At 35.6% G+C, this 10,403-nt stretch overlaps 2 protein-coding genes across 2 annotated transcripts; both read right to left on the bottom strand.

Annotated features, from left to right (window-relative positions):
• Window positions 1-463: 463 nt before the first annotated feature.
• On the bottom strand, window positions 464-1,642 carry LOC133303865 (uncharacterized). The gene is made up of 2 exons (XM_061503834.1): window positions 1,112-1,642; window positions 464-1,022 (listed from the first exon to the last, which is right to left on the bottom strand). Exons 1-2 carry the CDS (start codon window positions 1,275-1,277, stop codon window positions 775-777), a joined length of 414 nt encoding a protein of 137 aa, XP_061359818.1. The 5' UTR covers window positions 1,278-1,642; the 3' UTR covers window positions 464-774.
• A 3,859-nt stretch (window positions 1,643-5,501) lies between these two features.
• Window positions 5,502-10,187, bottom strand: LOC133303855 (phospholipase D alpha 1-like). Its single transcript, XM_061503824.1, has 4 exons — window positions 10,151-10,187; window positions 9,826-9,922; window positions 6,455-8,354; window positions 5,502-6,187 (listed from the first exon to the last, which is right to left on the bottom strand). Exons 2-4 carry the CDS (start codon window positions 9,913-9,915, stop codon window positions 5,754-5,756), a joined length of 2,424 nt encoding a protein of 807 aa, XP_061359808.1. The 5' UTR covers window positions 9,916-9,922; window positions 10,151-10,187; the 3' UTR covers window positions 5,502-5,753.
• Window positions 10,188-10,403: the final 216 nt, after the last annotated feature.

The raw sequence follows: 10,403 nt of genomic DNA, 5'->3' as shown, positions 1-10,403 counted from the left end.
CTTACAGATAAAATTGTGTAAAAGAAAAAAAAACATAAGTTAAAAATAAATATATCTAAGAGTTTATATTTCTACCGCTGTGGTAGATGCGGCAATCAAATACTTGCTATATATATACTTGAAAGCATTAATTGCAGAGAATTATAACTATACAAAGGATGAAATCTAAAAAATCATAATCGTACACGTTGTTGGTGTACGTAAAGTGACCACAGAAATAATTCTACCATATATATTTATTGTGCTTATAGTTACTTGCTATATATATACTTGAAAGCATTAATTGCAGAGAATCATAACCATACAAAGGATAAAATCTAAAAAATCATAACCGTACACGTTGTTGGTGTACGTAAAGTGACCGCAGAAATAATTCTGCCATATATATTTATTGTGCTTATAGTTATGGTGATTATTCAATTAATAATAATTAAATCTCAAACAGAATTAAGCAATAAAATATTTTCGAAGAAAACAAAACTTTGGCCAATATTTGATAACTCAATAAAAAAAAAACCACGAGTTGGACAAAGTCCAGCATCTACAACCACAAGATCTTCAAGACTTTTTTTTTCTTTTTTTTCTTTTTTCTCTTGTGTGTTAACACCCTCACCACAAAACTAAATTTGAAACGAAAATATAAAAATAAATAAATAAAAAGAACACACACAGACACAGAGAGAGAAAGAGAGAGAGAGAGGTTCATCTGATGTCCTGAACAACCTGTGTCCCATGTTCTTGTATTAAGTCCCCACACAAATGTACAGTGTTCGATCAATAAGAGCATTCCATTCTATGTACTCTGTCTCTCAAAATTCCGTTATACAAAGCGATTCTGTTCTCTGGAATTCTACGAATTTCAGGGGTTTGATGTCTGCAATTGCTCGATACTCTGTTTTGTTTCCTCTGTTCTTTCATACCCAACTCACTCGTTTCTATTGCTTCCTTCACATTATCCGCAAATTGAACTTTCTTCTTCTTCTTCTTCTTCTTCATCATCTTTCTCTCCCTTTTCTTTTCCTCTGAAAAAAAACCATACCCCAAAGTGAGGAAAATAGTTTTCTCAAGAAAGTTAGGTGAATCAAAAAGAAAGGAGAAGTGATTTATTTACCTGAATATAAGCAAGAGCGTAAGATTTGTTTGTTAGAAGAGTCATCATCATGAGAATCAGGATTCCCCCCGTGAATCTTTTGCCTTGAGAAAGCAAGATAAAGAACAGTGCTTGATACAAGCATAGCTGTGGTGAGAACAAGACCTTGTGAGATAGAACTCACCATGTGTTCAGAAGAAGAAGAACAAGAACAGAGAAAAAGAGGACTTTTATGTTGACCTGAAACAGAGAAGGATGTTGTAGAGTTTTATAACTATAACTGCATAAATAGAGAGAGGTGTGGGTGAGTTTGTGAAGAAATAATATAAAATAATATAAAATGAAAAAGAAAATGGACTTTGTTTAAAATATTTGTGGATTGTTGTAAGGTGATGGATGAAAAAGAATGGCAATAGTTAATTGGTGGTTGATGATGTGAGCATCTAGAATTCTCTGATGGCCGATGGGGTTTTAGAAATGGAAAGAGAGAGAGAGAATATAAGAAAGAAAGGAAGAATTAAGAAAAGAGGAGTTTGAGTTTGAGTTTGAGTTTGAGTTCGGTTTGGATTTTGCTTTTATAAATTATAAGAAGTTTGAGAGAACCATACGATGAATGCGGTTGCGGTTTGTATTGTGCTTTGCGTGTCTTGTGTTGTTGTGTGTCATATGTGGGGGGTGAGGTCACTGTAAACGTCGACAACCTTAGCATGAGTTTTGGATTCATTGTGTTAAAAAATAGAGTAAAGTTGATTCGTAATTTTTTAAAATTTAAAATAGATTCATATAAGTCCTTTTCACTTTTGAGAAATTAATCCGATCTTTTTTGAATTTCAGATGGATTATAAGTTCGACTAATTGATTTTATTTTGAATTTTAAAAGAATCAAAAATTGACTTTTTTTCTAAGAGATTAAAATAGGTCCGTAATTTTTGTTGAGGACCCAAAAAGTACTTTACTTTAAAAAATAGATCAAAAGTAATTAATTTTTAAAATTGTATATATAAATTTGTTGGTTAAAAAAAAAATTTAAGGATAAATTAGTTGGCAACTGAGCTCCTAAGAGTGAGTTCAAACCTTTTGAATGAGCCATTCTCCAAGAACAAGGTGACCAGATGAGGTTGAATGAGGATACTTTCATGATATATAAAAAAATTAAAATAATATAAGAAAATAAATAAACAAAACCACGTAATTTTGGAGTGACCAAAGATAAAATATATCTCAAACAGTTTGAGAAATATTTTTCTTTTATCACTAAACATGTATATCAATTGGTAAGGAATTGTTCTAGTTTAATTAATTGTCTTAGTTGAATTAATTGATTAATAGATAAATTGGTGAAGAAATAAAAAAAATACTAATTTTTGCACTAGCTAAATATTACAATTATTGTTATCAAAAAAAAAAAAAATATTACAATTATTGTATTTTTTTTCAAATTCGATTTTAGTTATATGATTCTGTTCTTACTAAAAGACAGAGATGTCCAGCCGGTGGCTGGTATATTTTATGTAGGATCTATGTACCATCTTTCATGTATCTATGAATGAGATACCTTTGATGGTAGGCTGATCACTGTGCACAATGATAATCAACATAGTCAAGGCGTGGGGTGTGTGCACAGTGACAAGCTAAGAGAGAGGATTTTGAGAGTGTGTACCTTATTGGTTTAATTCCTTATTTATACAAGGGTTACCTGATAGGAGTGTACTGTCGGGCCTCTTAGGAATATTGAGGGCCCAAGTCCAACAGCTTAGCTGTCTGGATAGAATTGTCGTTAATAGGAGATTCTCTTCCTTTTGTGCTGTCCTTTTTGGTCCTTCTAGAATATGAGTCTTTGTCAGGTCCATAACAAATTTCTTTCTTTTGTTGACTTTCGAATAAACTAATAAAACTATTACATGTTCTGGGATATGACATATAGAAATTTGTCACAATGTATATATGTAAAAAAAAATGATAATAAATTATCAGATTGTTTTCCTGCCTGACAAATCTACACACAATTAAGTTTTGTCTTACATGATGTTCATGATTTGCGTTGCATGAACATTGTTCTCTCCGTCGATTAACATTTCACATATATTCCTTTTTTATGGCTTCATTTCAGATAATGTTAGTTTGTGGAATAAATATTTGTATTCATACGGCCCTTCAGTAACTTATTAATTCACAAATTATAAAAAAAATTCCCAGAGTCAGAAACTCCATACTCTCTTACCATAATTTATATTTTTTAGCTGTCTCGAACTTAACCATAACAAAGTATTGATATTTTTAGCTAACTATAGCTTCAATGATATTATAAAAATCAACCCATATTTAATAATCTACTAGTAATTTCTAAAGAAATTAACATTCTAAGTAGGGTTGGCAAAACGGGCCAACCCGGCCCGACCCGTATTCAACTCAAAAAAAACAAACTGAGTTTGGGTTGATTCGAAAAAAAACGAGTCATAAAATCCAACTCAGCCCAATCCGAGTCGAGTTAGGGTTGGCTTGTGGGTTGGTCCGAAAATAAGCTCGCGGTTTGGTTTGGAAAAAAGCTCACGGGTTGGCCTAAAAAAAGCTCGCGAGTTAGCTCAAAATGTTGCCAACTGGTTGGCTCGCGGGTTGCTGAGTGTCCAGTGAAATGAACCGAGCAACCCATTTCTTTGATCCAGATCAAATCCTGCAACAAACTCATTGACCGAGAACTCTACCATGTCAATGAGACTCACATCTCAATACAGAACAAGAAAAAAAAAAAAAAGTTGAAACCTTTTAAATCAGCACGAGTTGCTGGTGAGTCATCTCTCTTGAACACAACTTTTCCATTATTAACAGCAAGAACCCAACAATCCTTGGATAACTTCTTAACACAATACTTAGCTACAGAAGTAGATGGCTGGATTTTATGAAGACCCCGAGGTGTTCCAACTATAACATGAGTTGCAGAATAAGCATTTGCTTCTCGAACCAGAATGGGTACGGGTATAGCAATTTTTTATATTATTAATTTTTAATTAAAAAATAACTCATCCCGCGAACTGACCCGTTTAACCGCGAGCTGGCTCGTTTTTGTCTGGATTGGCTGGGGTCGAGTTGACTCGGGTTAACAACTCATTTAGATCATTCCAACCCGACTCATTTGTGACAGTTATGAGGCTCGTTTTTGCCATCCTTAATTCTAAGAACACGTAATTTTCCAATCTCACTGCTAAATTCAGTTCTTACACGTAGGTGGGTGACTAATAGTGATTAACTATCGATGAATTCTTGTCCAGTCCATTATATCATGGGACTATGATGGGGCATAGAATGAAGTCGATTAACCTTTTTGACGCGTGTTATCCGAAGAAGGACAACATATTTTCCAAAACTGTGCAACCGAGTGTAACGCGTGTCCATGTATTGAGCAAATTAAGTGACTTATATCCAGAAGAGGCAGAGGCAGATATGTACTTAATAAATACCAGAAATATTATAAAGTGTACATATTTAATCTAAAGCCATAGCATTTTATAATTTCTAAGTAAATTCAATAAAATAAAATATCTCAAAATTATAAAGGGATAAAGTATGCAGCTAGTTTTATTCAAAATATTGGTGTATACATTAAAATTAAATAAAAGAGTTTTATGATGTTATATAAATTTAAAGAGTTATATTTTACAAAAATAAAAAATAAAATTAAAGAGATATTTGAATATTAAACGAGAAAATATCACACTTTCTTAGGGGAGAAAAATCAAATACACGTGTTGAGCTAATATATTTTTAAAAAAATTATTTCTTGAAATTAGGCATCAGCCAATGAAAAGATTCCACACAAAATTACTATTAAATAGCGTTGTCGACTTTCCAGTTTCCAGACCTTCCTGCATGTGGGGTAACCATATCCAACAGAATCAAAAAACATGATGAAGTGTTGCTTCTCAGTTCATTGTAATTATAATTTATATATTTATAATAAATATTATATATAATTAATCAACCTGACCAGTAAGTTTTTGAATATATGTTCAATCTTATTTAAATTATGTAATCACAATGTCGTACTACATATATATCAGCTTACTGCTCCAACTTTGAATTGAATGTAACTAAGCTGAAGCAAGAAACTATGAAATCTAAGCTTACTGCATTTTAGAGCCATATTTGTTTGCTCCCATGTTATCAAATACCAAGAGCTTTGTTATGACCATCACATGGTTGCTGAGTTGGAAATTCCAGCACCAGAAAGGAATATAAGATAACCCAATGGTTCTTTCATTATATATCATTTGTCATTTAACTATACTACTTGAAGTCTCCATTATATACTCAACCTCACAAGTGTTTTTTTCCTAAAAAATTTCCAGGGTTTATATTTAAGGCAAAATATAGTTTATCATGAAAAACAGGAAGCAGAAGAAAGATGTCCCAAAACAAAAAGGGCCCTGAACAATGATATCATAGTGTTAGACAACAGCCAAAGACAGCTACAAAAGAAACATGGTTAAGAAAACAGGAATACATCCATAATAATAACAAGCCAACAACAATCAAATCATCAGATTCTAAAATGTGGGAGGCCATATTCAGAAAAATAAAAACATTGTTCACAGGAACATTACAATTATTGCTCACTCTTAAGGTCACCACAAGTACTATATTTTGTGAACAAAGTAACAAAATGAAACTAAGTAGTAAGGATGGGTGGTAGGTAGTCAGCTTTACCGCCAAGAACACGAGCCTTGGTGTCAGGGAAGAACTCGAATCCTGGTAGCTCTGTGACAATTCCTTCGCTGGAAACCCCAACAGGATAGCGTAGCAAGTGACCAGGAAGGTCATGCTCAAGCGACTCACTTGAATACAGATCCCAATATTTGTCAGCAAACTGGTTCACCTTCCTAATACATTCTTCACTTTCAGGGTGGAGGAAGGAGTCATGAAGCATGCCAAGGTGCTCATACCACAATGACATGCGGAAACCATGAATCTGACCCCTTGCTGGCTGCCTGTTAGCCAAATGATAGGGTTGATAAGCACCCATTGCAATCTCTGAGTCTCTTGCACCATCCATTGATCTCTGGTTTATGTTGGCAGATCCAACGATTATGTATTCATCATCAACTGCAACAAAATAAATAAAAATGATTCCAAGAAATGGCTTCAAAATCTAGACTATAAGTGAGGTTTCTGTAGCATGTAAGATTGTTTTTACAAAATATGTGGTAAAGTTGTTCTTTCATGACGGAGAGGTCATGGATTCGAATACAGGAAACAGCCTCTTTGCAATTATGCAAAGATAATATTGCATATAAGGATTACCTCACACTCGCTAGTCGAGTTTAACTGGGAGTGATTTTTTATACAGAAGCTTAAAATTTTGTGACTTACCAATCATCATCTTGGCATGAACATAAATCATGAAGCGCCGAGCCTCTTGGGCTCTCATATAATCTGAATCAGGTTCTGGTTTTTCTGGAGGCTCATACTCTCCTTGTTTCTTCACCTCCCTATTACCAAGGCAGAAGAATGTCAAATAGTTGCGAGGATCTTCTTCAATTCCCTTGGCTTTGAGTGCCTGAATAACATCTTTGTACATCATATCCATTGTTCTCCTCTGCCAGTCCAATATTGCCTGAACTGATCCACTTTCTGGGACACCCTCTGGCCACATTGGAACCACAACATACACAGTGAACCTTTCCCCAGCTTCAATCTTACTAACAATCTTAAGTGAAAGCTCCTTCGGGATTAGATGCAAAGCACCAATGTCTTCGGGCTTAATACCATCAGCACTCCAGGCATAACAGCTTCCAAGGAAATACTGATTTTCAATATAGATGAAATTCTTTGCACGTCGAATAGCATTAATATAAGCATCCTGAATACTACGATCTATTATATTATCCTTCCCACTAACAAGCCCTGCTCTTGCAGCATCTTCAGGAGTATCTGGGAACCCAAAAGCAGCTCCACCATCAATAGATCTAAATAACTGAACGTTCCATGTCTCATGATCATCAGGGAAAGTAACTGGGGATGGGGTAATAATGACATCTTCAAGGTCTCTCAGTGGAAGAAGCAAGTCTTTCCCACCCTGCTTCCTCCATCTCTGCTCAAAGTTAAACAAAACATCCCAAGCAATGGGGCCTTCAAGCCGAGAGTGGATGTCATGCCAAGGTTCCCTTGGACCACCTTTTTTTATTGTAGCACCAGGAAAGTTAGGCTGATGAAAATCATCATGATGTACTGTGTCCAGGGTTCTGAAAAGTGAATGGAAGGGAGTATCATATCTTCCATCACAGAGATCAATACCCCCAACAAAACTCACAATTCTTCGCTTATCTGACTCTCCACTCGGTAACTCACTGTCCACAACCAAAATTTTCTGGTGATGAGTAAACATGGTGGAAATTTCTAAATCCTGAACAATGCTTCCACCGTTATCAGGATTGCGAGGGCATAAAACACAGTGCACTTCAGTGCCGTGGAAGTACTGCTCGGTTTCTTGATCATGAGTAGCCATCAACCCATCTTTTTTTAACAAACCAACTGATGTTCTATCATCCCAAACGAGCATTAAAACCCTGACGCCTTCATTTGCTTTTTTCTTGAGAAGCTCACCAAGTGTTGTGTCTCCTCCAGGCTTTGGCCTCCTAGAATCCCTTACCAAGGTAATCTCAGTATAAACAGACCAGCCGGTAATGTATATCATGTGCCTTGCTTTAGTGATTGCATCAAAAACATCCTCCCAACATCTGTCAGGCTTGTATGTCTGGCCTCCAGCAAGTGGTATTTTGGGGACAAAATTGTCTGGGACATGAGCACCTTGGTACAGAGAAACCTTACATCCTTGTCTCTGTGAGAAGAAAGTATAAGGAACTCCAGGAAATTTAGGACTTCTAATGCCAAGAGCCCAGTTGCGATCATGTGAAACATCAAAATATTGCAGCTTTACATGGATCTTTGAATGTCCATGTATAGGATTTTTATGCTCATCCAAGATTTCAACCCATCTGTCTATTTCCTCACCACCCAAGACCTCTTGAACAGGAACATATGCTCTCCCAATTAAGGTTGCCCCAATAGGATTATCATCTTTCACAGTGAATATGATATTTGATGCCATATGGGCACAATAAATGTGAAAAGACTCGTACCATCGAGGATTATGATGCTCCTTTTCTATAATTCTGGTCCTTCCCACTCGTGCCTTCTCGAGATCAATGGTTGCATAAAATCTAGTAACTCCTTTTCCAAAACCAACAGTTTCCTCTATGTTTGTTACGATCTAAACAGAACAATGTATACGGAATTAGCAATACAAGCTGTCAATAATAATGTACATGGGAAACAAAGGTGCAAAAGTAAAACAATTGAATATTATCTTTTCATCAGGTGTGCATTTATGTACGAGCAAAAAAGTATGAATAAATTATCTACAGTAGTAAAATGCCTGCGCTGATCGAGAAATTGATAAGGCAAAGCATTTTAGCCCATTCTTATATAGATTCCACCGGAGGCTTTGATAAGGTTGAAGTTTAGCCACTAACACAAAATCAAATAACTAAAGGCTCCAGCGTGCTTAAGATTTTTTATTTTTATTTTGTTGGGAATAAAATATAGCATAAGCAGAATAAAGGATACATATGATAGAATTGAAAGTTTTCATGAGCTCTGTAAAGAATCTGGACTCGGAACACCATAATCAAACCCAAAACCTTAAGGCCATGGGTCCTTCCACTTATATGGTGCTTACTTGGCCTAGGGTCGACGGTCTCTTCCCGTGCACAGCCCAACAATTGGTATCAGAGCTAGCTTTTGGGGTGATGTATCCCAAGGTTCTTTACATGGTATCAGAGGAGCTTGAGTGACTTTAAGGTCACAAGTTCGATCCTCACCGCCCCCCATTTTAAAGTGGAATTAAAATAAAAGCACAAAGAAGGTAAACCAAAAATTGGGCCTGTGCAATATCCACGCTTCTAGCCCAATGGACTCTCGTGTGAGGGGGCGTGTTGAGATATATAGTCTCATATTGGTTATAAGTGCAACTAATGTGAAGTTTATAAGGCATTGGACACTCCTACCCTTTGAGCTAGCTTTTGGGGTGATGTATCCAAGGTTCTTTACAAACTCATATACGAGGCTCATAAACTCAAGGATATCTACCTTATAAATACTTTAGAGAGAGCAACTAGATCCAATAGTAATTCACTAGCTTATTGGGTTAGACATCTCTGTCTTCGTGACAGAACAAAAGTTATTGAGGTAAAAGAACATAAGGTTATTTAAATTGAAGACTGATAGGCTGCAAATTGATTGCAACAACAAGGTTGAAACCACAATATCTCCTTCGAAAATCCAAACTGATGAATCATTAACACAAAAAAAATAAATATATATAGAAAAAAAATCCTGTTTTTGAAGTCAATTATTTTTCCAAATAATCAGAGAAACCCCCGGCAGAGATTTCTCGGTTGAAGAAATTTGGAAAAAAAAAAAAATGAAAAGCCAAAAACGCTCAAAATCAGAGACCACAGCACACTTGAAAAACCGATCTTCTCGTTTGAAAGAAGATTAACAACACTAATATACTGTAATAACACTGTGCTAATATCAACTAATATCCACTAACTAAAAGCAGCTAATTACGACAGAAAAAATCTAACTGCAAATCTTAGAAGTAACAGAAGTTTAACAAACTAACTGAAAGTCAGTTAGTAACGATGGTTGTAAGAGATTTAGTTGAGGTGAAACCAAACCTTAGTCAAAATATTGCCACCACGAGTCTTGAGCTTATCGACCTCATAGATGGTGGCGTGGAGAACCCCGTGTAACAGTATTTGCGCCATCACTTACCTGCAACAACCACAAAGCATATTTAGATTTAGATTTAGATTTAGATTTAGATCACACAAACAATTTAAAACCACGTGACTTTTTGCGCCATCACTTTCAAACATATCTTCAAAAATATTAAAAATAATAATAAAAAAGGATCGGATATTGGATTCGGATCGGTGGTGATTGAACTGAAATCAGTGTTGAAGAGTGAAGAGTAAGAAGATGAAGAAGAAGAAGACTAACTTGTGCAGAGGGAGGAATGTGAAAGGAAGAAAGTGAGAGATATTGGAGAAAGGAGCAGTATATATACATACAATAATAAGTTCATTGAATTTCGCAATTCCCTGAATTTCAATGCCAATTGCCAATTGACAGATGGGATGATAGATCATGTCATTCTCTCTTTTTTTAAAAGGGATTTAAGATCGTTCTCCATAACTAGGGGTGTAAATGGGCTGGGCTGGGCTGAGCTTTGGTCATCCTGGCCCAAGCCTAC

This window comes from Gastrolobium bilobum, unplaced genomic scaffold (assembly GCF_033153095.1).
Source record: "Gastrolobium bilobum isolate Gb01-03AN ecotype WA unplaced genomic scaffold, APGP_CSIRO_Gbil_v1 utg9231, whole genome shotgun sequence".
In the NCBI taxonomy this organism is placed as follows: domain Eukaryota; kingdom Viridiplantae; phylum Streptophyta; class Magnoliopsida; order Fabales; family Fabaceae; genus Gastrolobium; species Gastrolobium bilobum.
The sequence above is the reverse complement of the archived record's forward strand: the minus strand, read 5'-3'. Positions and strand labels throughout refer to the sequence as shown.